The sequence below is a fragment of the Odocoileus virginianus genome, unplaced genomic scaffold (assembly GCF_023699985.2).
Source record: "Odocoileus virginianus isolate 20LAN1187 ecotype Illinois unplaced genomic scaffold, Ovbor_1.2 Unplaced_Contig_4, whole genome shotgun sequence".
NCBI classification, from domain to species: Eukaryota; Metazoa; Chordata; class Mammalia; order Artiodactyla; family Cervidae; genus Odocoileus; species Odocoileus virginianus.
The window spans coordinates 1,879,098-1,904,793 of NW_027224321.1; the positions used below are offsets into that span (position 1 = coordinate 1,879,098).

At 49.7% G+C, this 25,696-nt stretch overlaps 1 protein-coding gene across 9 annotated transcripts in view; it reads left to right on the top strand.

Annotated features, from left to right (window-relative positions):
• AGAP1 (ArfGAP with GTPase domain, ankyrin repeat and PH domain 1) overlaps positions 1–25,696 on the top strand; it is a 568,266-nt gene that overhangs the window by 397,783 nt on the left and 144,787 nt on the right. For 7 of the 9 annotated variants that reach the window (XM_070463558.1, XM_070463559.1, XM_020905503.2 and 4 more), the window contains one exon: positions 11,130–11,288. The exons of the other annotated variants lie outside the window; for them this stretch is intronic. In XM_070463558.1, coding sequence (XP_070319659.1) covers positions 11,130–11,288 — 159 coding nt within the window. The remainder of the gene's footprint in view (positions 1–11,129; positions 11,289–25,696) is intronic. 9 annotated transcript variants of the gene reach the window in all.

Sequence of the window (25,696 nt, forward strand, 5' to 3'; positions counted from 1 at the left end):
CTTCTTACTGTCAGTCGTTTCTCTGTTTATACGGTTTTCCCACCGAGGCTTAGGCAAATGTGTGTTATATGGTTTGCGGCATTAAACTGTAAACTCTGAGATGTAGACCACTGTTTCTCTTCCTTTGTTTTCCTCTCCTAATGTCGTGACCTGGCAATTATTTTTGCATGAAGTAAATATTCTTGGATATCACCCGTCATGTGAGACGTAAGTGATAAATATTGAGGGTAACTATGTCGGCTTTCAGGTAACGGTTCCTCCGTTGCAGCATCCTGTGGTTCAGACCACTGGGGTACAGTTCACGTAGAAATCAAAGCCACACCTTCCAGTTTAAGGAAACCATCTTCAAGTCATTTAAACTCCAAATGGAGTGTTCCTTTCTGCAAGAACTGACAAAAGCAAGTTAATTCTTGATGATTTTCGTTATAAACACACGAGGGATGTTGGCTATACTGAGTTGTACATCTCTATGGGAACAGATATTCCAATAAGTAAATAAAAGTTGCTGTAGAGACTTTCTCCCCTCTCAAAAATGTGTGTGTTCAGTGGAGAATAGGATTTCAGCTGTTGATACGATGCTTTCATGATCAGCAAAATAGTCAGCATGGAAGGGCTACAGGAGAAGGGCTAGGGGAGGCAGAGCTCTGAGACAGACGTCAGTACATGACCCACGGTCTTCAGGAAGGCTGGCCAGGGCCTTGGCTGGGACCAGGGCCTCAGGTTGGGGCCTTTCTGTGCCAGAGTCAAGTCCATGGTTGGCCTACTTGCTACGTAACCATTCCCACATTGGCAGAGGAGAACCTAGTCGTCCTGATGTTTTACCAGCTCTGAACCTTGTGGCCTGGCATTTCAAGTAACCACGCCTGCAGAGACCTTGCCTCTCTCTGGAATATTCCTAGTGAGGAGGCAACCCCCAAACGTCCTGACTCACAAGCAAGTAGCCCCCTCACATCCTCACAGTTGCAAACATGGAATCCCTCGGCGTCCTCGCTGCTCACAGACAGGGTCTCCATTCAGTCCTAAGAGACGATTCTGTGAGGCCTGGAGAGGAGAGGAGGAAGTCCAGGAGGCCTGCGTGTGGGGCCGTGCTGTGGGCATCACGGCCGCCTCCTTGAAAGGGCTTATAAGATGCAGTGAGAGCCAGAGACACCTGCCCTCAAACAGTGCGCTGCTCAGTCACAGGGAATTTTGTGCAAAACATACCTATGTGTCATATCAGATGGAGGAGGAAGAACATGTTAGAGAAGGGACTGAACAATTAAAACTAAGTTCTTGAGGGCATAGAGCCAAATAAGGAACTAGAAGACAAGATATGAGAATCTTGGACTTTGTGTTTTATAAAACATTATTGAACTGAGTCACTGGAAAAGACCCTGATGCTGGGAAAGATTGAAGATGGCAGGAGAAGGGGATGGATGAGATGGTTGGGTGACATCAGCAACTTGATGGACATGAGTTTGAGCAAACTCTGGGAGTTGGTGATGGACAGGGAAGCCTGGCGTGCTGCAGTCCATGGGGTCGCAAAGAGTCGGACACAACTGAGCAACTGAACTGACTGTGTAGGTGTTAAATTCATGTTTTATCACTTAAAAGAAAATCCTTAGTGTTAACCTCCTTTTGTGTAATGTCATACCTCATTATAACCACTGCATATAAACTTGTTCATAGAACTTGTATCGAGAAGTGGCTTGTGGCTAAGGAAGCATCATGTAAATAAGCACAAGTGGTGGTTGCTCTCCGTCAGCATCTTCAGAATGCGTAGTTGCCAAGTGTTCATCACTCACATATAAACAGGCAGGATGAGGACTGCAAGTGTCATTGGCAAGAATGAGTGCCACACCACTCATCTGGAAGACACAAGCTTTGTCTTTGGAGTAAATACTTAAAGCCATTTCCAGTTATTACAACTTACCTTCTGATGGGCTTAAGGGTGTCATCCTAAATCGTAGCAGACATCAAATTCTATCCGTCCCCAAGGTGGTACGGTGTCCCAGCGATGGGATGTAGGTGGGATGGGCCATGGACACTCCAGCTCGCCTGTCCTCACCGTGAGGTCCTCTCTTTCATCCTTTGCTTGCGTTAGCCCCGAGCATGTGATTTCTTCTCTTTCTCTTTCACTTTATCTGCTCTACTTCTGATGACTTCGGCATTACCTCTGCTGGGAAACTCAGAGTGGGAAGAGTGTCGTCAGGTTGTCCCAAGGCTAAACACTGCTACTGGTCCGTATGCAGGAACAGGGGTTCAAGAAACACCATCCAGTGAGTGAGTGCTTGGGCTCATGGGAAGTGTTCACTAGAACAGTGAAACACAGATACGAGGCAAACAGTCGGACAGCTTACACACACCAGGACGCCACCACACAAGAAACAGTAGAATATCCAGACTTTTTAGATTTTAAACACAGAATGAGCAGTATCACCATTTTTGCTGAAAAAAATTAAACTGTAGGGAAAAGGAAAACTCACCATTGGCAAAATTAATAACAACTACCATCTTCAAAAGCTTAGCAGTTGACAAAGTGCTTTATGTAATTTGGTCCTTGTATTATTACTGTTGTGTTCATTTTACGAATTATGACCTGACTTGTTTGTTCAGGTTCCATCTTCTTTTAGCCTACTCAGTTCAGTTCAGTTCAGTTGCTCAGTCGTGTCCGACTCTTCGCGACCCCATGAATTGCAGCACGCCAGGCCTCCCTGTCCATCACCAACTCCCAGAGTTTACTCAAACTCATGTCCATCGAGTTGGTGATGCCATCCAGCCATCTCATCCTCTGTTGTCCCCTTCTCCTCCTGCCTCCAATCCCTCCCAGCATCAGGGTCTTTTCAAATGAGTCAACTCTTCGCATGAGGTGGCCAAAGTATTGGAGTTTCAGCTTCAGCATCAGTCCTTCCAATGAACACCCAGGACTGATCTTTAGAATGGCCTGGTTGGATCTCCTTGCAGTCCAAGGGACTCTCAAGAGTCTTCTCCAACACCACACTGGTCATTAAGAAAATTAATTCATAGCATATATCATGAGTCAGAAGGATGTTACTGCTATTTGACCCAATCATTAATATAACTCTTCTAGGATATCAGCCTAAGGAATTGTCTAAAAGTAGATATCCCTTGCAATATTGTTTTTAGTAATGAGGAATTTCAAACAGTCAAAACAATGCAGAGGTAAGAAAATGGCAGGTTATCTCCATTAATGGCAGGTTATCTCCATTAATGGCAGGTTATCTCCATTAATGGCAAGTATCTCCATTAAATCGTAAGATGTTATAGATCTAAAATTATTATGAAGGTTTTGGAACAATAAGGAGAAATGGATGGGAAGTTATATTAAAGAAGTGTAATAGAATATTACATCTTTTCTGTGGTCATAACTAAGAAAAATATGTGCATGTCCAACAATGAGTTGATCTACTGGATGCGATTCTGGTAGACTTCTAATTTACATTATCTGCATATCTGTGTAACCTTGCAAAATAATTATAAGTAATTCCTACAGCAAAGCATACTCCCATTTTTTTTCCCCTTGGCATCATCTTTAGAACCGGGAGACATTGGAATAACATAAGCTATTTCCAAATAACCATGGACTGTCTTAATTCCAGGATTTTCAATTCTGGGCATGGCCACAATATTTTATTTAGTAGTAATTAGATTTGTCATTACCCCTGAGTCTGGACTCTGTACATTCTTTTTTATCCAGTAAGCATACTGCAGAAGATATATAACCAAAAAATAAACAAAATGCATAGCATTCTGAGAAACACAAGATTCCTATCTCAGTGGTAAATGTGTTGAACTGTGCTCTTTTACAAAACAACTGTCACATAGTGCTGAGTCCTGAACGCCTGCATCTTTAAGAAAAACTACTGAAGGTGTCCTTGGGGAAAAAAAAAAAATCCTCTTAGCCTGAAATCCTGTTGCCAAAAGGAGGGCAGATTTCCAATGCAAATAGTGAGGCGAATGGGCCCTCCTCACAGGCACTTAAATCATTTGTATCTCACTTTTTATGGTAGTGTTGTGAATTATATTATTTTTGGGTTTATAATTAGAGGACAGAACAGATGGCCAAGGCCTAGTTTGAAGTGATGTAGCCGTTAGGAAGGCCTCCACTGTCCCAACCTGATTCCAGCCAACCTGATTTTCCCTCCCATGCTCAGAGCGGGCTGGGGTGTAGCCATAGGTTTACATGGTAACCTTGAACTCTTGAGTTTTTTTAGTAAGATTTGAAGCCACATAGGAATGAAAAAAAGGCCTCCAAGAGCAGTCTGTATTTCAAAGGGTGAGACCTCCGAGGGAAAGAGTGAGTGCCTATCAATCTTTTTCCTATAATTATGATTATTTTAAAAAATTACAAAGTCCTACAACGGAAATAAAGGTCTGTTTCATACTCACGCACTCACAAGAATCCTCTTTGGGTTTTTCTTCTCCACTCTCAGACTGCATGAAACTTCATTATCACCATCACCAAGAGTTTCTGCCCTTTTCCAGGCTGATTCACCAGTAAGCCAAATGCCAAGTATTGTTTTCCCAGTTGAAGCATTGGTAGGAAGATCAAATCTCATTATTGAAGACAAACCAAAATCAGGACATGCAGTGAGCAGAATTCTGTATTAAAGAAAAAAGATTGTTGATGAATCTCTATTTGAATGCTATGAAAAGCCTTATTTCAGGGTATTTTTTTTTTTAAATCAGGACAGGCTATTTTAATGTAATAAGCCTATAGCTTAAAAGAGGAATTCTGTCTTTGATGTCATTTGGCGAATGAAAACATTCTTGTTCAATAGAAAACCAGCATCTTTTTCATGCTTGTGTGAGATCAGGCAACATACTGATATTCATTCAGCTATAAATGCCATATTCACTTTGAAATGCAAATTGTTTAAAGAAAAATAGCATATGGTGGAGGTAAGTACCTTTTCAAATCAACTCTCACACTTTAGGGATGTAAGTAAAGCTAAAATTATTCTTGGGGAAGAATCTGGCGCCTTTGACACATGGAAGCTTGCACTAATCAGCCGGCCCAGTGGGCACACACATCTCCATATCAAGGGGCTGGCGTGAGGCTCCGTGGATTAGCATCGTAATGCAGCCACCCCTGCCCATCAAGGCCAGCGGCCAGATGATCCAGAGAAGGGGTCTTTGAGGAAGCAGGCTTCTGAGTTCAGAGTGGACCAGGAAGTCGACCATGTCTGTCGTGATAACGCAGACCCTGGCGGGGAACACTGAGACGGTACCAAAGCGGTCCCTTTGTGCCTCCCTTCCTCTGGACGCCGGCATCCCGTACTTCGTAGGGCTGGACCACTCTTTGGGACTTAGCGCTGCTGAAACTGTCTCCTTGCCCCTTGATGATTTTCCTCATGCTTCCTGATCTGACCTCTGCATTCACACACCATTCAAATGAGTTTTTTCTTTTCTTTTTTTAAGAGTTTTTTTTTGATGGGGGTGGGGGGACTAAATTATATTGATTTAATATCCAGTGAAGTCACTCAGTCGTGTCCGACTCTTTGCGATCCCATGGACTGCAGCCCACCAGGCTCCTCCATCCATGGGATTCTCCAGGCAAGGGTACTGGAGTGGGCTGCCATTTCCTTCTCCAGAATATACACTCAGAAAGCGCAAACTCCTGAGTTCCAGCTAAGTGTATGGGGCTTCCCTTGTGGCTCAGCAGTAAGGAATCCACCTGCAGTGCAAGAGATGTGGGTTCCATCCCTGGGTCGGGAAGATCCCCTGGAGAAGGAAGTGGCAACCCACTCCAGTATTCTTGCCTGGGAAACCCCATGGACAGAGGAGCCTGGTGGGCTACTGTCCTCGAGGGTCACAGAGTCAGACACGACTGAGCGACTAAACAACAATGTGGGTGACGGGCGTGGAGGTCAAGTTGCAGCAGGTGGCCGGCAGCCCAGGAAGCCCCCTGGGTCCCATCCCTCCACTGCCCGCACCTCCCCCTACTCACACACGAAGGGGGACCTCGTCTCATTTCCTGCTCCACAGTTGGGTTTGCCCCGTTGCATGGTTGTGTGAGGACCAGGACTGGTGGCGCCCTGGGCTTTGTCTGCTGTGGGCCCACATCCTGTCTGATGTCTGTCCTGAGGTGGCCCACGTCACGGTCCACTCCATCTTACAGGTGAGGATCTCCCACGAGATCCCCGTGGTGGATGGATGGACATTTCAGCCGTTTCTAGTGTGGAACTATTCTGAATAATTCTGCCATGTACATTCTTATACAAGTTGTTCTGGTGGATTGTTGGTGCATGTCTGTATGATTTTTTTATCCTTCTAAATGTGTTTAAAATTTTTTATTGGAGTACAATGTTATTATGCAAGTTACAGGTATAGTGAGTCACAATTTTAAAGGTTATACTCCATTTAGAATGATAAACTATTGGCTATATTCCCCATGTTGTACAAGCTTATTTTATACCTAATAGTTTTTGTCCCTACCCCTTCCCTCTCCCCACTGGTAACAGCTCCTTGGTTGCCCATGTGTCTGCTGCTTTGTTATACTCACTTTGTTGTGGCTTTTAGGTGCCACGTGTGCATGATATCATGCAGTATTTGTCTTTCTCTGTCTGGCTTATCTTACTCAGCCTAATGCCCTCCAAGTCCATCCATCTTGCTGCAAATGGCAGAATTTCATTCTTTCGTATGCCTGTCACTTCAGTCGTGTCTGACTCTTTGTGACCCCATGGACTGTAGCCCGCCAGGCTCCGTCTGTCCATGGAATTTTCCAAGCAAGAATACTGGAGTGGGTTGCCATTTCCTCTTCCAGGAGATCTTCCCAACCCAGGGATCGAACCTGCATCTCTTGCATCTCCTGCCTTGGCAGGTGGGTTCTTTACCACTAGCGCCTCACAGGAGGATTTACTCTGGGGTTCAGCTCCTTAGGGGGCCCCCAAGGAACCAAACTGAAGTCTCTGGAGTGAAGAAACTCCCAGGTGGCACTAGTGGTAAAGAACCCACTTCCTTTGCAGGAGATGCAGGTTAGATCCCCGGGTCAGGAAGATCCCTTGGAGAAGGGAGTGGCAACCCACTCCAGTATTTTTGCCTGGAGAATCCCCATGAGGAGCCTGGCAGGCTACAACCCATGGGGTCGCAAAGAGTCAGACATGACTGAGCATGTAGGGATAAGAAGATCCTCACCAGCTGGCAGGCCCTTGGCGTGGGCTTGCCTAAGGATTCCACACAGCTGTTTTGGGTCTCATACAGATTCTGCAGACACCAGGACCACACAGCCTTATGGGAATTTCTTCACTCCAGAGACCCCAGTTTGGTTCCTTGGGGGCCCCCTCAGGATCTGAACCCTAGAGCAGATCCACCAGCAGTATAATGTGCTAAAAATGTCATTCAACAAGCAGCTGGAAGTTGAAAAACCACTTGTACAATCAGCATCATCACATAGTTTTTCATTAGCGTGTACATTTGTAATAAATCCACCCCTTCACTTTCCTATGGTTGATGTTTGACCTTAAGACGAAGAGCTTATCATCCTAAGATTAGTCCTTTATTGAATGTCTCCATTTGAACATTTCCTGTGTCCCTGATCTGGAGTTGAGGTTGACCTTGGCATCTGAGTGTGTGTGGACGCTTATTCCTGGAGTCTGGTACCGAGTAGTCAGGGATAGACACACTTAGATCATCCCATCCACCTTTTGATGGAAGCAAATGCGTCAGGAGGGTTTGCGGCTGGTTGTCCTCGGAGCCACACCCCAGACAGAATGAACAAAGGAAAAGTCACCTGATCGATTCATCAGCCCAAAGACAGATAGATGGTGAACTCAGTCTTGGCTTTTCAGGTGTTTTGGCCTTGTGTGCCTGAAGGTAGTGTGAAATGAGATTTTGTGGATAAATCCCACACTTGGTGGGCTTCCCTGGTGTCTCACACGGTAGTGAATCCACCTGCAATGCAGGAGACCTGCATTCCATCCCTGGGTCAGGAAGATCCCCGGGAGAAGGAGATAGCAACCCACTCTAGTATTCTTGCCTGGAGAATTCCATGGACACAGAAGCTTGGTGGGCTCCTGTGGGTCCATGGGGTCACAAGGAGTTGGACATGACTGAGTACACACAGGCCCACCCTTGATAAGGACTTGTCAGAGGTACAGGTGGGCACTGAAGGGAGGATGGGAGCATCGCCTTAACATTCTCAGCAAACAGCAGGCATCCCTGTGGGCAGCCCAGCCTGGGGTGGGGGGTCCTGGCTCAGAGTGGGGTCCCAGCCCACATGCATCTTATCCCTGTGCTTTTCCTCCTGCTTGCTTGCTTTTCCTTCCATCCACCATAAAAATGTTAGCATTTTTTTTCTTGGCCACATGCTCAGCATGTGGGGATCTTGGTTCCCCAACCAGGGAGTCCAACCTGCAACCCGCCTGCATTGGAAGCTTGGAGTCTTTACCACTGGACCCCCCAGGGAAGTCCCAAAACTGTTAGTGTTTTTCTGAGTTCTGCTGATGAAACCAGAAAAGGCCTCAGCGTCTCGGGAGAGGTTGTGAGCCCCTCTTAAATGGTGGGTGCGTGGGATGGGCGTCCCCACAGGGAAGAGAAGGCTGAGGACCACACCTTTTCGGTCAGAAGGGTTTCTTTACAAAGGGATGGAGCTGTGGGCAGAGGGACGCCAGGGCGTAGTGCTGGTAGCACCAGGACCATCCCGGACCTAAAGGGAGAGGAGGGGGGTGACCCCCAGCGAGCCTCCAGCACAGGGACCCCCGGCACCCACTCAGGGAGGGAGCCCAGACATGTGCACCCCCACTTCACACTCCAGTATTCCCACCTGGTCCAGCCGAGCAGGGAGCCAGAGGTACCCGAGCTGATGGATGCTGCCCGGTGGGTGTCCTCCCCAAGAGGGGAGAAGGTGCGAACAGAAGGCGGTGGGAGACTCGGGTGTCAGCGCAGGGGAGACCCTGCCGAGCTGCCCGAGGGGAGCACCCGCTCAGCTCCAGGGCATGCTCGTCCTGCTGTTACAGTGCCCCGTCGTGCAGGGATCTGGCCAAAGTGCACCCGAGGACAGCTCCCTAAGCGATGGCAGGTGGAGAAGACCCCGAGGAGTGTGTGCGGTGGCTCTCTGCGGCGCCTCGCTGAGCCTGCGCGCCCCATCCTCGTGAGATGCCGCACACCTGGCCCCCTGCTGCCCCTGGAGCGGGTGCCAGCGCTGGTTTTGACGCTACCATTCAGGACGTGAGACTTTCCATGTTCTTGGGGCTCAAGCAAGTCCTAGAATCAGAACATCGGAGCCAGGAGGGAGACGGGGAGCTGGCTGACTGAGGACTCCCGAAGCTCGGCCGAGGAGCCAGGGCAGGTGCACTTCTCAAGAGCATCTCTGATCTCGGTGGTCCTTGGTGCTGAAGAGCTTCCGCTGTAGTTTTTATTTCCTTTGCAATATTCGAGATGCACCCACTTTGCACAGCAGCATATAGTTGGCATCGTTTTTTAAGGTAGAAATAGATTTTTAAGAGCGGAATCTTTCCGCTTCTTTAATCGCTTCGTGCAATGACGGTGAGGGCCTTGTTTGTGGCTGGGCCCTGGTTTCCACCTCTTGCTGCTCACCAGGACCACCAAAGTCCTTCTGAAAAATGTGTGTTCCCTCGAGCTCTACCCCCCAGACCGCTGGAATCAAAATTTGAAATTTTTTTTTTTTTGCAGCTGCTATTTTTAAAATAGCTCCATGGGTAATTGGCCAGATTTGGGGACTACTAGTATGCTCTATCGGAGAAAGAAATGGCACCCCACTCCAGTACTCTTGCCTGGAAAATCCCATGGATGGAGGAGCCTGGTAGGCTGCAGTCCATGGGGTCACTAAGAGTTGGACATGACTAAGCTTTTCACTAAGCTTTTCATGACTTCACTTTTCACTTTCATGCACTGGAGAAGGAAATAGCAACCCACTCCAGTGTTCTTGCCTGGAGAATCCCAGGGACGGGGAAGCCTGGTAGGCTGCCGTCTATGGGGTCGCACAGAATCGGACACAACTGAAGCGACTTAGCAGCAGCAGAAGTATGCTCTATGTATTTAAAATCATGGGCTATGAAAACCTTTTATGGAAACAATTTAGAACTTAATTGGTTCTAAACTAAAAAAAACAAAAACAAAATGGGAGGAATGTTAAAAAAAAAAAAAAAAAACCGTTTAATGCCCTCAAAGATCTCCTTATAGATCCAGCGAACTCCCTAGCAGCAAGGTGTGATTGGCTGAGCTTTAGAGAAAGGTGCTTAATTATATTTTTGGGTCTGAAATTGTGGTGACAATAATTCACTCTGATGTTGAGCAACTGATTCAAATCATTAGGTATAAAATGGACCCATTTTTCACCACGCTGCATGCTGTGAAGGTGCCAAGATTATTTTCCCTCCGTGTAGTCTCTTTTCAAGGTGAAGAGTAAACTTACCTGGTTTAAGAGCCTGACTCTGCCACCCATGTCGCATCTAGGAACTCTGATTTGTGTTGATAATAAAGTATGGCTGTCCCATGAGAATAACTCTGGCAGCAGACAGTGGAATCCTATTAGCGATGGTTTTGCTTGCACCAATACGTCGACGCAGCAGGACTCCTCCAGGATCCGCCTTGTCTCCCTGGCCTGCTGGAATATCGTTGTTTAGTCGCTCAGCTGTGTCCAGCTCCTTGCGACCCCTTGGATTGTAGCCCGCCAGGCTCCTCTGTCCGTGGAATTCTCCAGGCAAGATACTGGAGTGGGTTCCTTCTCCCAGGGAATCTTCCCGACCCAGGGATCGGTCTGAGGCTTCTGCATTGGCAGGTGGATTCTTTACCCTTGCGGCCCCAGGGAGGCCCCGCCGGGAGTAGTTTTTTTCTTTTTTTCCCCAAAAGTGGGCCTCCTGTCTTCACCGCTGCTCCGTCTAGAGATGGCAGTGCACGTCTTTGTCTTGGCTCGCGGTGGTTGCAGCCACCTGAGGCCTTGGCTTCCTTTGTCGAGCACCGTGAGGCTTGCTTCACCCGGCTTTCCTCCGGAGCATTGTTGCTTCCGGCGTTGCCTCTCCTCTCCGTGAATCCGGAGGCCAGGTGCGCGCGGCGTCAGGTGCGCGGCGTCAGGTCCGTGGCGCGCAGGCGCCTAGCCCCCAGACTGACTCTTGCCGGCTTCGGGCGTGCGGTGCGCACTGGTGCTCACCTGACTTGTTTATTCCTAGGGAATGTCACTAGTGCGCCTGGGTCTCAGATGGCGAGCGGCGTCAGCCTGGGCTCCTTCAACAGCCGAGCGGACGGCATGCAGCAGCGGTCCTACTCTGTCTCCAGTGCCGACCAGTGGAGCGAGGCTACGGTCATTGCAAATTCAGCCGTCAGCAGTGGTAAGAGAGAGGCACGGCCCCGCGCACCCGCGGCCGCCTCGCGGTCCTCGGTTGTAAACCAGGGGCTGGACGCGGCGCTCTGCTGTGAGCGCGGCCGCCCTGCCGACGGCGTGCAGCCCGCCGTCCACCTGTGGAGCAGTTGTGTCCTCAATCGGCAGCCTCACCCACGTCATCCCGTGTCCCGCTCCAGTGGAGGGACGCGGTGGAGGTTCGCCCCACTTGACAGATTGGGAAACTGAGGCTTTAGGAGAGGCTGTGCCCGTGCTCACACATCCCTCCACGAGGTGGCCTTCATGTTCCAGCATTAGTGTGGAACCACTGTAGGTGGTTAGGCTTCACTTTTTTGGCATCAAATCAATACACATAATTCTTCCTCCTTAGCCATTGGTCCAGGTTCCTGGTATATCCTGTTAAGTTTGGGAGAGTCTTCCCCCTTGCTTTTTTTTTTTCTTTTTTTCAAGTGTGGACATCTTCTTGGGAAGCAAATGTGTTCCCGGGAAACCATCTTGACATATGTGTGAGTGCATGAATTATGCAGCATCGAGGCCCCGCTTACCGCAACATGCTTTGCCTGTGGCATTTTTGTCTATGGCCTGTTCACCGGTATTTAAAGGAATTCCCACTGTAGTGTGTCATCTATCAGACAGGGTTTTAGAGTAATTTTAGCATAATTTGTTCTAATTAAAAGATTCAGCATCAGGTCTTCCCTGTAGACCCAGCAGCTGCTGCCGCAGGACGTGTACTTTGGGTAAACAGCTTCCTTGTCGCCAGTTACCCCACGCTCCTCCGTCAGCCGCCGCCAAGCAGAGGCCTTAAGGAGTGGCATCTCCAGTCCCAGGAGGGGAAGCGGGGTCTGGGAAGGCAGCGCCAAAGGATGCTGTGATCTCGCGGGCCTGGGGTGTACACACGGCCTCACCCAGAGCCCAGCACCCCACTCCCCGCTCCTTCCTCAGACAAAACGAGATGCTTCCGTGGAGAGCAAACCTCTGCCTCCAGCCTCTTCAGGGGCTGGGCGTTTCACCTGTCGTCTGGTATCATGACAGTACCTCCAGAAATGCAGTGATGGGGTTGAAATCGTTATACATTAGCCGCCTGCAGTTTATTCCCTTATAAGGTGACACGTGTGCGTTCACGGTCATCGGGGCCCCAGAAGGCCCAGCGTCTCAGCAGACGGGGCTGTGTTTCCAGCAGAGACCCTCCCCGCTCCACCTGCTGACCGGACGGCCTTGGCGGGCGACCTCCGTGATCTTATCTTCAAATGGGTGTGCTCTTCCCGCCCTTGTGTGGTCCTTAGGTGTGCAGGGCTTCAAATGCCTGTGGCTTCTGTCCCTGAAGATGTGCTGTTATTGCCACGGTCACTTTTTTTTTGGAGGGGCAAGTAGTCCACCTACTCGTTGTTTTAATCGCTAAGTCGTGTCTGACTCTCTGCAACCCCATGGACTATATCCCACCAGGCTCCTCTGTCCATGGGGTTTGCCAGGCCAGAATACTGGCGTGGGTTGCCCTTTCCTTCTCCATCGCACACTTAATTGCATTGCCCAGTACTCTGCAGTGTGTCCATTTTTCAGTTAGCATTGTCTTGCTGTCCGAGCAGGTTTATGCCGTCGCCCTCTTTCTGAGAAGGCACACTCGTGTTTGAGGGTAGGAGGAGCTGACCTGGGCCTCCTCGGCCCGGTGCACACACCGCCATGGCCCTGCCTTGCCCAGCAGCTGCCCCCAGCCAGAGCTTTCCTTGTCCGTTGAGCACCCAGCACAGCCTGATTAGGGCAGCAGCCTTTGGGCTTGGCTCTTTATGTGCCATAAGAGTTATGTTTGGGGAGTATAACTATGTAATAATATAGAAGAACAAGTTTAACCCCAAGTGTTGGCCTCCCACACGCTCAGAATAATATTTTTTTAGGAAAAGCATTGGAAGCAGCATATGAACCTAAAATCCATTCTTTACAAATTTTCCATTCGCACAGAGACTCGCTAGGGAGCTTCCCTGGAGCTCCAGTGCTTAAGACTCTGTCCTTCCAGTGCAGGAGGCACGGGTTCGATCTCTGGTCAGAGAACTAAGATCCCACTTACTGCCAAGTGCAGTCCACCCCCCACCAAAAAAAAAAACGCCTTACTAGCTAACTCTCCCTCTACCCAGTAGTTCTTTGCCCCTGGTCACAGGTGTGAGCCAAAGCACCCCCACACCTTCTGTCTCATCAGAGACTCCCCGATTTCTAGACGCTTGATTTGGTTGGAAGCCTCTTCCCACGAAAGGTGATTGCCTTGGTCTGTACAGTTCAGTGCAGTTCAGTTCAGTCGCTCAGTCGTGTCCGACTCTTCACGACCCCATGGACCACAGCACTCCAGGCCTCCCTGTCCATCACCAACTCCTGGAGTCTACTCAAACTCATCTCCATTGAGTCGGTGATGCCATCCAACCATCTCATCGTCTGTACAGGCATCTTTATAAAGTACCTGTATGACTGAGGTCACCTCTAGATGAATGCTGTTTATAAATTTACCAAGTGATTTCTCACACGCTAATGCCCGGCTGCCCATTGTTCTTTCATATAGCGTGTCTGTGAAAGACTAGTGAGGCCTCCTGCTGCCCCAGCGCATGGAGCACGGACATAGGAAGTGAGAGAGCAGTGTGAGCCCGCAGCAGGGTATGGGTGGGGAGAGCACGGCTGAAACCGCGCAAGTGGTTTACGGATGAGACAGTTAATCTCAGAAAACTTCCCAAAGAGAATCAAACTTGAGCAGCATTTCAGGAACCACATGGATTCCCTGTGTGTGCAAAACTGCAGAGGGAGGTTCTAAACATGAAGGCAGTTTGGACCAAGACTTGGAGAGGAGGAAAGGGGAGCATGGAACAGCTGAGGGGCCACACGGAAGTGCAAACGTGAGCAGCGTTTCAAGAACCAGGTGTTAGTTGGAATGCAGCAAAATGAGGACAGGCAGGAAGAGGAGGGATGAGTGATCAGTTCAGTTCAGTCGCTCAGTCGTGTCCGACTCTTTGCGACCCCATGAACCACAGCACGCCAGGCCTCCCTGTCCATCACCAACTCCCAGAGTTTACTCAAACTCATGTCCATTGAGTCAGTGATGCCATCCAACCATCTCATCCTGTCATCCCCTTCTCCTCCTGCCTTCAGTCTTTCCCAGCATCAGGGTCTTTTCCAATGAGTCAGTTCTTTGCATCAAGTGGCCAAAGTATTGGAGTTTCAGCTTCAACATCAGTCCTTCCAATGAACACCCAGGACTGATCTCCTTTAGGATGGACTGGTTGGATCTCCTTGCAGTCCAAGGGACTCTCAAGAGTCTTCTCCAATACCACAGTTCAAAAGCATCAATTCTTTGGCACTCAGCTTTCTTTATAGTCCAACTCTCACATCCATACATGACCACTGGAAAAACCATAGCTTTGACTACAGACCTTGTTGGCAAAGTAGTGTCTCTGCTTTTTAATATGCTGTCTAGGTTGGTCATAACTTTCCTTCCAAGGGGTAAGCATCTTTTAATTTCACGGCTGCAGTCACCATCTGCAGTGATTTTGGAGTCCCCAAAAAATAAAGTCTGTCACTGTTTCCATTGTTTCCCCATCTATTTGAGATGAATGATAAGGGGTCAAAATTGCAACACTAGGACTTCCCTGGTGGCCCGGTGGTTAAGAATCCACCTGCCAATACCGGGGACACAGGTTTCATCCCTGGTCTGGAAAGAGTTCACGTGCTGGGGAGCAACTGAGCCTGGAGCCGCAGCTGCTGAGCCTGAGTGCCTGGAGTCTGTACTCCACAACCGAGAGCCACTGCATTGAGAAGCCCTTGAACCGCAACCAGGGAGTAGCCCCCTCACCACAAGGAGAGAAGGCCCACCGCAGGGAGAAAAGGACCCAGCCCAGACAAATAAATAAATACATTTTTTAAATTGCAGAGTTAATTAGCATTTTGCTTAAAACTTAGAGCTGACATTTCAAGTAGCAAAGATCCAGAGAGACAACAGAATGTTTCACAGAAGTAAGGGTCCTGCAGTGTCACAGGGGTTTTCCTTCACATCTGTATTTCCTAAGGACGGGTGGCTGTGATATGATATGATTGAAGAGAAACAGCAGTCATGATAGAAAGAGCTGATGTTATTGAGGCCCTCGTGTGGACCGTCACGTCTGCTCGCCGTGGAGTGGGTGCTGCTCTTGGCTCCATTTCCAGGCGGGGAGGCTCTGGTACAGGAGGAGCTCAGTATCACTTATGCAAAGTCACCTCCTGGTGAAGCTGCCGTGTGAACCCAGGTGGCCTGATTCCAGGCCTCAGACTCTCTGCATCAGCATTTCTTAGACAGGCTGCCCAGACTCGTGACGGCAACATCCCCTGGAAACTGGTTAGAAATACAGATTCTTAAGTCCCATCCCAGTCCCATGCATGGGTGCTAAGTCACTTCAGTCATGTCCAATTCTTTGAGATGCTGTGGACTGCAGCCCACCAGGCTCCTCTGTCCCAGGGATTCTCCAGGCAAGGGTACTGGAGTAGGGTTGCCATTTCCTCCTCCAGGGGATCTTCCCAACCCACCGAATCTAAAACTCAGGGGTGGCGCCCAGCAGCCTCTGTGCTAACAGACTCCCCATGGAATGGTGCTGTGGGCTGAAGTCTGAGAACCATCGGTCGAAATCCTTGCTTCTCAAAGTGTGGTCCACGGACTTAGTGGTATCTGAGAGCCCCTGGAAGTTGGCTAGAATCGCAGAGTCCCAGGCTCCAGCTAGACTTCCTGGTTCGGAGCACATGTTGTCAAGAACTCTAGGCGACTGGGGCCCACTTGCATCCAGAGTAACATCCCAGCTTCCCTCTCAATGGTACCGTCCTGCCATACCCCGAGCAATTGTTAATAAAAACCAGGGCACAGGATCCGACGGCTGACTTCAAGAAAACACAGTTATGAATGGATTTCAGGACCTCAACTTGGCATCCGCATTCCCTGCCATGCTTGGAAACTAACCACAAAAGAAACAGTGATTAAGAGCTCTCTGTCATGCTTTTTCTCTAAGTCACAGTGAAATACAAACACCACCCTTTTTTTAAAAATTAATCATCTTTTCCCCCCGTTTCCCTGGTTTGGATGTCAGAGTCATAGAAAAGCTTACCCAGTGGTAGCCGCAGGAATGGGAGCAGGGGGACGACAGCCGCTTTTGAATCCGAGTGCCTGTGTGTTGGTGAATATGCCTTCTTATTATCCCACGTTTTTATTGTACATAATAATACGTAGCGTGGGGGTTCCATTTTCCTCTACCCCATCGTCCACTCTAAATTAAGACTTTGGCTCCAGAGAACTTTGTCAAGTCTTCCCCTCTGGACCCACAGGTACCCTGGGGTTTTCTGCCTTTCAAGCAGCTGTGAGCAAACTCCTAATTACCTAGGTGACTTTGTGGTGTGCAAAACCACAAAACAGGAGGTCCTGGTTAAATTAAGTGGGGTGGGGGGAGGAGCAAGAAGAACCCATTCTGTGAGATGGAATGCCCCACTGCTTAATGACTATTACTGTGGTAAGGTTTTACATTTAAGTACCTGAGGTTTAAAATTAAATGTCTAATATAATTTGGCGTTGCTAACGTGAGACCCACAGCTGCCCCGAGAGGAAATGCAGACAGCTCGGCTCAGGGTTTCAAATTGCTGTCTGCCAGCTCACAGTCAGCGCGGAGGGTTGGGACCCGCTCCCACTCAGCACCGCATGCAGCTCCAAGTAATTTTTTAAATGCAGAAACATATTCATCTTGAGCTTCGGCGTTGAGAAAGGCTGCTCTGGTAGTACATGAAAAATTAATTTTTTTACATTTTTCCTCACTCTCCTAAGTGTTTGACAGAAGTAATTTTTGCAGCAAGAGAGAATAAAAACTGGCGGCTGTAAATTCCTGTCCTAGAACCTGTTGTGTAGATTCTTTATGGACCCAGAATTGATCTACATGTCAGACCCTGTTGTGGTTTAAACTGTTTATCACCGTAATGGCAGGAGTGAGCCCGTGAACACCAACTTATAATGCCGGTGAAAGAAATTGGTGCTCGCAGTCAATGAAGGGGCAGCTTGGCTTTATTGATAGATTCAGAGCAATTATCTCTGCAACAACTATTGGCTGAGGAGTCTCTGGAATCTTGTTGGAAGCCTGGAATTTTTTTTTTTTTTTTTTGGATTAATCATTTTCTCTATAGGTCATTTTCTCCAGAAGTGTTAGCCAAGAGTTAGCATGACTGTGGGTAGCCGGGGACCCTCAGGGGGTCGTCTGTAGTATACTTGGTGGTCTTACCTTGCTCCGAGGCAAAATGCACTTAGAGTGGCGTCCCACCTGTGCTGACGGCCCGAGCCAATGCCTTGAGCCCCGTGCACCACTTGCAAGTGTCCCTGCATGTCTCGTTGGCAAGCCCGCAGGCCTGCCAGCAGCTCCTGCCAGCGATGTGGGTTTGATCCCTGGGTTGGGAAGATCCCCTGGGGAAGGAAATGGCAACCCACTCCAGTATTCTTGCCTGGAAAATTCCCATGGACAGAGGAGCCTGGTGGGCTACAGTCCATGGAGTCGCAAAGAGTCAGACATGACTAAGCACGCACGCACCGTGAGAAACACACATTTCCGCTCTGGCCCATGTGTCCTGCACTCCCTTTGGTCTCTCCCTCCCCACAGAGCCAGCTCCAGGAGGGACAGGCAGCCCTGAATTTGCGATTACAGAGAGCATGCCATAAACGTGGGTTCTGGGGATGTGCTCTGTCCCTTCATTGACTTCAGTTTCCACAGTGTGAGCACTTTTTTACTCTCCTTGTCTTCTGCGCTGGCAATTTTAGTGTGTGACCAGCAGGGGGCGGTAGTGAATGACAGTATTGCTCTCATCTGTAGTCTATGGAACTACAGTTGGCTTCCCGGGTTGCTCAGCAGTAAAGAATCCCTATGCCAGTGCAGGAGATGGGGCTGGGGCTGGGGCTGGGGGTGCTGGGGTGGGGTTTCTAACCCTGGGTCAGAAAGATCCCCTGGAGGAGGAAATGGCGACCCACTGCAGTATTCTTGCCTGGAGAATCCCCGTGGACAGAGGAGCCTGGCAGGCTACGGTCCGTGGAATTCGGAGTCGGACAGGACAGCAGCGGAGCCAGGGCACAATGGTTGATTTACAATGTTGTGTTAGTTTCAGGTCTTTAGCACAGTTATACATATACATCCATTCTTGTCCAGATTCCTTTCCGTTATAGGTTATTACAAGACAGCGAATATAGTTCCCTGGGCTATACAATAGTCCCTTTTTGTTTATTCTATATCTAGTATGTATCTGTTAATCCCAAATTCCTAATTTATACTCTTCCCTTTCCCCTTTATTAACTCTAAGTTTATTTTCTTCTTCTGTGAGCCTGTCTCTGTTTTGTTAATTAGTTCACTTGTATCATTTTTTTTTTTCAGATTTCACATGTAAGTGATATCCTATGATATTTGTCTTTCTCTGTCTGACTTCACTTAGTATGATAATTTCCAGGTCCATCCATGTTGCTGCAAATGGTATTATTTCATTCTTTTTATGGCTGAGTAGTATTCCATAAACATACCACATCTTTGACCATTCGTCTGTCAATGGACATTTAGGTTGCTTCCATGTCTTGGCTATTGTGAATAGTGCTGCTATGAACACTATAGTGCATTTATCTTTTCAAATTAGAGTTTTCTCCAGATATATTCTCCTAGGAGTGGGATTGCAGGATCCTATGTTAGCTGTATTTTTAATTTTTAAGGAACCTCCATAATGTTCTTCATAGTGAATTTGAAAGTCGCTCAGTTGTGTCCAACTCTTTGTGACCCCATGGACTACACAGTCCATGGAATTCTCCAGGCCAGAATACTGGAGTGGGTAGCCTTTCCCTTCTCCAGGGGATCTTCCCAACCCAGGGATCAAACCGGGGGTCTTCTGAAATGCAGGTGGATTCTTTACCAGCTGAGCCATCAGGGAAGCCCTGTTCTTCAATAGTGACTGTACCAACTCACATGCCCCCAGCGGTGTAGGAGGGTTCCCTTATTTCAACACCCTCTCCAGCGTTTATCATTTGTAGACTTTTTGATATTGGCCATTCTGACCTGTGTGAAAGGATACATCATTGTTGTTTTAATTTGTGCTTCTCTTGACGTCAGCACTGTTGAGCATCTTCCGTGTGCCTGTGGGCCATCTTACCTGGAGTCTGAGTTGGCACAGCAGCCCCTCTGCATCTGGTGCCTGCCATCTAGTGCCCATTTCCTGAGAGTCATTATTGCTATTTGATAAGTGAGGTTCGAAAGGGCCTGGAAACTTAAGACCGCACTGGTTTAATAGCCAGAATTCAAACCCAGGGCTTTCCGATTCCAAAGCTTATAGTTTTGCTCTCTGCTATTTGCTTAAAGGAGAAGTGAATTCTTTGTATTGAAACAAAGTATCATAAAAATTGTTTATCTTTTCATAGGCTTGCTAGTTCTAAGGGAAGACACGCAGACATTTTCCCTCTCTCACTGATCCTGAACTTTGCCTTTCTCATCATTTCTCCCAAATCTTGGCTGGCATTCAGAAGCCATCCCCTGGGGGTTGTCATCAACCCTCCGCTCCGCTCAGTATTAAAGGGCCCGCGGGCTCTCATCTCGGAGTTGGGCAGTCCCGGGCTGAGCCGCCGCAGTCTATTCCCCCCACCAGGCTGGTCGGCCTAATTAAAGGAATGACCCCAGTTCCCTTCTGCACGGGGAGCCCGCTTCCCTTTCTCTGCGTGGGACCGAGGAGAAAGCAGAAGCTTCCTAGGGTATCTGGCCACAGGGGGGAAAGGTGTATTTTTTTTCCTCCCAATCAGAACATTGTTACTTTGTACTTAGCCTGCTCAGTTCTTTCCTAACAGCTATTTCTAGCAGCAGGTGCTGGCCCCGGGGAAACGCTGCCCCCAGTATCAGACACAGCAGAAGACTCCGAACCTGCAGGCCAGCAATTCTCGAGTTGCCTGGCAAACGTCTGAAAATCATTTTAAACAGATGGCCGAGAAGAATGCTCTTGCCAGTCACCATGGTGCCTGGTCCCAATCTTTGGGCCCCTCTGGCCCTCAGTATCTTCATCTAGACCGGAGGTTCTCAACCAAGGGTGATTTTTGTGTGTCCTTCCCCTGGGGATATTTGGCAGTGTCTAGAGACAGCTTAGGTTGTCGCGGCTGAGGGGGTTGGAGGGGTTTGCCTCTGGAATCCACGGGGGTAGAAGGCAGAGAAGCTGGTGAACATGGGGCAGCTCCCCCAAGACAGAGAACCACCGAGGGCAAGAAACCCTGGACCTGACTGTGGAGACTTGGGCTCCCTGGGTCCTCCCAGCCACCAGCTAATGCTTCCCAAAGGCAAGGTAGGCTGTTTCCTTTCTTGAGAGAGTGACTGCATCCAACCTCATGGCAGTGCCTTGTCCACAGCGAGACTTTCGAGTCCGCTTCCCAGACCACCCCTCGAGGCCGAAGGCAGGGCATGTGGCTGGCCCCTACAGTGGTCCTGCCACCACCGCCAGTGATGCCATCATGTGGCATCCGTCCAACGCCCCCTGCCTGCCAGGCACGAGGACCCCGGGGTGGGCAGGGGCGGAGGGCTAGCGCCATCCCCACTTTGGTGAGAAAACAGAAATAGCAGGAGGCTGGATCCATCTCAGGCCGTGCCTTCAGCTCCACCCACTGTGCTTTTCTGTGAACCACCCGCCCCCAGGAACGCTGCCTGAAGGAGACCCAGGGTGGCCCGGGCTGTCTGCGGGCCTGTGTTGAGAACACGTGGCTGACACACGTTGGCAGGCGTCATCTCAGTGTCCTCGCTACTCAGAGGCCACGAGGTGGGTCAGGCCACAAAGCGCAGCTGAGGGAAAGAGGTTCGGCATCCAGGCTCAGCACACCAGCTGTGCGCATGCTGACTGGGAACCCGGCGTCTGCAGACAGACCCGGGCGTAGCTTGTCTCCTGAGATGCTGAGACTTCCTCTGCTTCCCTGCTGGCTCACAGTAGAGAATCTGCCCTGCAGGAGACATGGGTTCAATCCCTGGGTCAGAAAGATCCCCTGGAGAAGAGAATGGCAACCCACTCCAGTATTCTTGCTGGAGAATGCCACGAACAGAGGAGCCTGGCGGGCTGCAGTTCATGGGGTCGCAAAGAATGAGACACGACTGAGCGATTAGCACTTTCACTTTCACTCTTCCCTAGGAGATGAGAGGCCCCTTCCATGGGGCCATGTTTCCAGAAGATCACTGGCAAATGGGGAAGTGTCCACAGCAGTGGATAGGGGTATTTGGAAAAGGCTCTGGAACCCCCATCAGAGAAAGAGGGATGGAGGGATTGGGAGGCGGGAGGGGCTCTGGGGCCGGGGGAGGGGTCCTTGGTCCTGCTCTGGAGGGTGCTTTTCCAAAGTACTGCCTCTGGGGCCAGGGAGGGGGGCTGATTTGAGCCTGGGTGTCCCCAGGGGGCTTCTCAGGTGCAGCTGGGGTCAAGATCCACTCCTCTGGAGCTGGAGGGTGGGGGAGTGAACAGCACATGCAAACAGTGGTCAAAGTAACAAGCAGGAACTTTACTGTGTTTAAGGCACATCCGGAGAACCAAACTCGGAACAGCAGGTCCAAGTTGCAGGAAAGATTTGTGACTTTTTTTTGTTTTAAGTTTGTATTGGAGTAGAGTTGATTTACAAAGCTGTGTTAGTTTCAGATGTACAGCAGAGTGATTCAGTTACACGTGTAGTCACAGCCACTCCTTTTTAATTCTTTTCCCATAGAGGCCATTACGGAGTATTGAAAAGACACACTTTGCTATGTATGAAATAGGTGACTAATAAGGACCTACTGTATAGCACAGGAATTGTGACAGTTTCGACACAGTTCAGTTCAGTCGCTCAGTGGTGTCTTGACTCTTCGAGACCCCGTGAACCGCAGCACGCCAGGCCTCCCTGTCCATCACCAACTCCCGGAGTCCACCCAAACTCATGTGCATTGAGTCGGTGATGCCATCCAGTCATCTCATCCTTTGTCGTCCCCTTCTCCTCCTGCCCCCGATCTTTCCCAGCATCAGGGTATTTTCAAATGAGTCAGCTCTTCGTATCAGGTGGCCAAAATATTGGAGTTTCAGCTTCAGCATCAGTCCTTCCAGTGAATATTCAGGACTGATTTCCTTTAGGATGAACTGGTTGGATCTCCTTGCAGTCCAAGGGACTCTCAAGAGTCTTCTCCAACACCACAGTTCAAAAGCATCAGTTCTTCAGCACTCAGCTTTCTTTATAGTCCAACTCTCACATCTATATATGACTACTGGAAAAACTATAGCCTTGACTAGACGGACCTTTGTTGACAAAGTAATGTCTCTGCTTTTTAATATGCTATCTAGGTTGGTCATAAGTTTCCTTCCAAGGAGTAAGTGTCTTAATTTCATGGCTGCAGTCACCATCTGCAGTGATTTTTGGAGCCCAAAAAAATAAAGTCAGCCACTGTTTCCCCATCTGTTTGCCATGAAGTGATGGGACCGGATGCCATGGTCTTAGTTTTCTGAATGTTGAGCTTTAAGCCAACTTTTTCACTCTCCTCTTTCACTTTCATCAAGAGGCTTTTTAGTTCTTCTTCACTTTCTGCCATTCTTTTTGACACAGAGTAGTGTAAATATGATACGGTGTAACTTTTCGGCATACCGTTTCAAGCATCGTGCTCTCGAATCTTTCACTTTCACCCTCCCCTGCGGACCCTGTTTAAGCTTCACTAATCCCACACCGCCCCCCCGCAGCTGGAGCCACAGCCTTCACGGAGGATGGGGCATCCATTGTAAAGTGTCGCCCCCCCCCCCACCTTTGGACCCATCACCTCTCACTCTCAAAGGGCTCTGCCCCTGCAGTTACCCCGTCTGCTTCCTGTAGAACATCCTCCTGGGTCTTGGGTCCTTCCCAGCAAGCAGGCCCACTCGGGCGTCTCCCATCCCTGCTCCACGGCCCTGTGACCTTCCAGCTCCTTCCCAGCGCTCCTCCTCACACCCTCCCAGAAGCCCTGTCTACACCTGCTGTCTCCAGTTACTCACCGAGGGCCTTCTCTCTGGCCCATCCCCGTCTTGCGCTCTCCCCCCACGGCCGGACCCGCTCTTGTCCAGTGTCCAGGCGCTCCATGGCCCTTTGCCATCCGCTTCTCTGGGACGGCGAGCCCGCTGCCGGCTCTGTCGTGCTGGACACGCTCTCCCATCGTGGCTCCTCTGATACTGCCTTCTCTGGGTTCTGCTACCACGCCCAGAGGTCTGCGTCCTCAGCCCGCAGGGTTGACATCGGTGATGTTGCTCAGGACTCAGCCTCTCTCCTCACCCCACGCCCTGCTCCAGTGGGCCCAGCCAGCTCTCTGAACAGGGAAGACCACCAAGGTCACAGCCAGCCTGACGCCCCCTCCTCCATTGCACACACGTGACCGGTGACCTTCTTGCACGGCCGTTGGTCAGTTCACTCAGGCTCGTTAAATTCAAAGCAGAACCACGTGTCCTAGAAATCTGTGTTCTCACCCACCTCCCCAGCATCTCATCTTCCCAGTGGCTCGAGCCGCAGACGCAGGGCCGCTCACACATGAGTCTTCCCTTAGCCTGATCCTGAAGGACCAGTTCCTGTGGTGAGTTCTATGGACTTGACTTCCTGGGGTGCGTGCCGGCCACTCACCCACTGGCCCCCCGCCCTGCGGCCCTGTCTCATCCATCCTGTCTCATCTCCTGCCTTTTTCTTTTCTTGTTTCCCTAAAGTCTTCCAAACACGTCTTGAAAAGAAACATGAACCCCCATTGCCAGTGCCTGCATGTGACACCCCGTGTCTTCCCGCTGCACGTGGCGTGTCTTCCTGATGTTTTGTTTCTGGCTGAAGGCAATGGCACCCCACTCCAGTACTCTTGCCTGGAAAATTCCATGGACAGAAGAGCCTGGTAGGCTGCAGTCCGTGGGATCGCTAAGAGTCGGCCACGACTGAGCAACTTCACTTTCCCTTTTCACTTTCATGCACTGGAGAAGGAAATGGCGTTCAGGCAAAATGTTCTTGCCTGGAGAATCCCAGGGACGGGAGAGCCTGGTGGGCTGCCGTCTGTGGGGTCGCACAGAGTCGGACACGACTGAAGCGGCTTAGCCGCAGCAACACAACTGGGCTGGGCCCCGACGTCTCTCTGTCCGCTCTCCCACGCCCTCCCCGGCTCCCTCTCCGCGGCTCAGCCTGCGCTCTGCTCGGATCTGGGCGAGTCACCATGGCCACTCAGGGTTCAGTGTCCACGTGGCCTCAGTGGCCCAGCCACCTTCCCCCAGACGTCCTTTCTTCTGAGCTTGACTGTGACGTGGCTGTCCCTGCACCTGCTCGTCTGTTTGTCTCCTGTCTGTCAAGCAGGTCCCTGCCCCTTCCCATCCCATGACCATGTCCAGACTCATCCCATCTGGCTTTCTCGTTTGCCTCCTCCCCAAGCCTCTTGTCTACCCAGACTCCTAAAACCACAGCCTGCACATTGTCACAGCATCTTCATCACTCATTAAATGCACTGACCTCACACCCGAGTCCACATGGATCATCGCTGGGTCATCCCCAAAGAGGGGCGGACCCCGTGATGACAGGGGTGGTGTGGTAGGCTTGCCAAGTGAGCTCCCAGGCCCCCCTGCCAATTTCCTGTGCTAAAAATTCTTTGAGCTTTTAATATTTAAAACAGAACTGCTTTGCCTGCTCCTCTAGAAACTTGTTTCCTAACAAAGCCAGTGCCCCTTACTGGAACAGAGAAGATGGAAACAGTGTTTCAGCTTCTGGCCTGAAACATTCACAGTGGACCCTGCGAGCACCTTGTGCACGATTCTTTAAGTATACATTTATTTCTCGGGCTGCATCAGGTCTTAGTTGTGGCAGGCAGGATCTTCGTTATGTCGTGCAGTATTTTTCATTTCGCCGTGCGGACGCTCTAGTTGTTTGGTGCGCTTCAGTCATTGCACGGGCTTAGTTGCCCCACAGCCTGTGGGATCTTAGTTCCCCAACCAGGGATTGAAACTCGGATCCCCTGCATTGCAAGGTGGATTCTTAACCACTGGACGACCTGGGAAGTCCCTTGCACAAATGTTTTAACTAGTTGATGGTCAGAGATTAAAACTGAGTTTCTACCTTCAGTGATCTCAACACACTTCAGAATCATAAGTAAGGTCAGTGCTCAAGTAAGCAGGGATAATCTAGATTAGGTTGTGAAAATGCATTTCATGGCATTTAGTTAATATTATATTTAACCTCAGTTATTCCACAAATATTTGTTGACCGCTTATGGTGTGTCAGCCACTGCCCTGAGCCTGGCAGTGGACCCAGGGATCGAGAAGGAATTCCTGGGTCTCTGGAGGAGAAAAGGGAAAAAGATAATCAATAAACAGACTGAAGGGTACTTGGTGAAGTGGTAAGAAGTAAAGTGAGAGTCGTAAGGGGTAGCTGTGATATGCATGTTT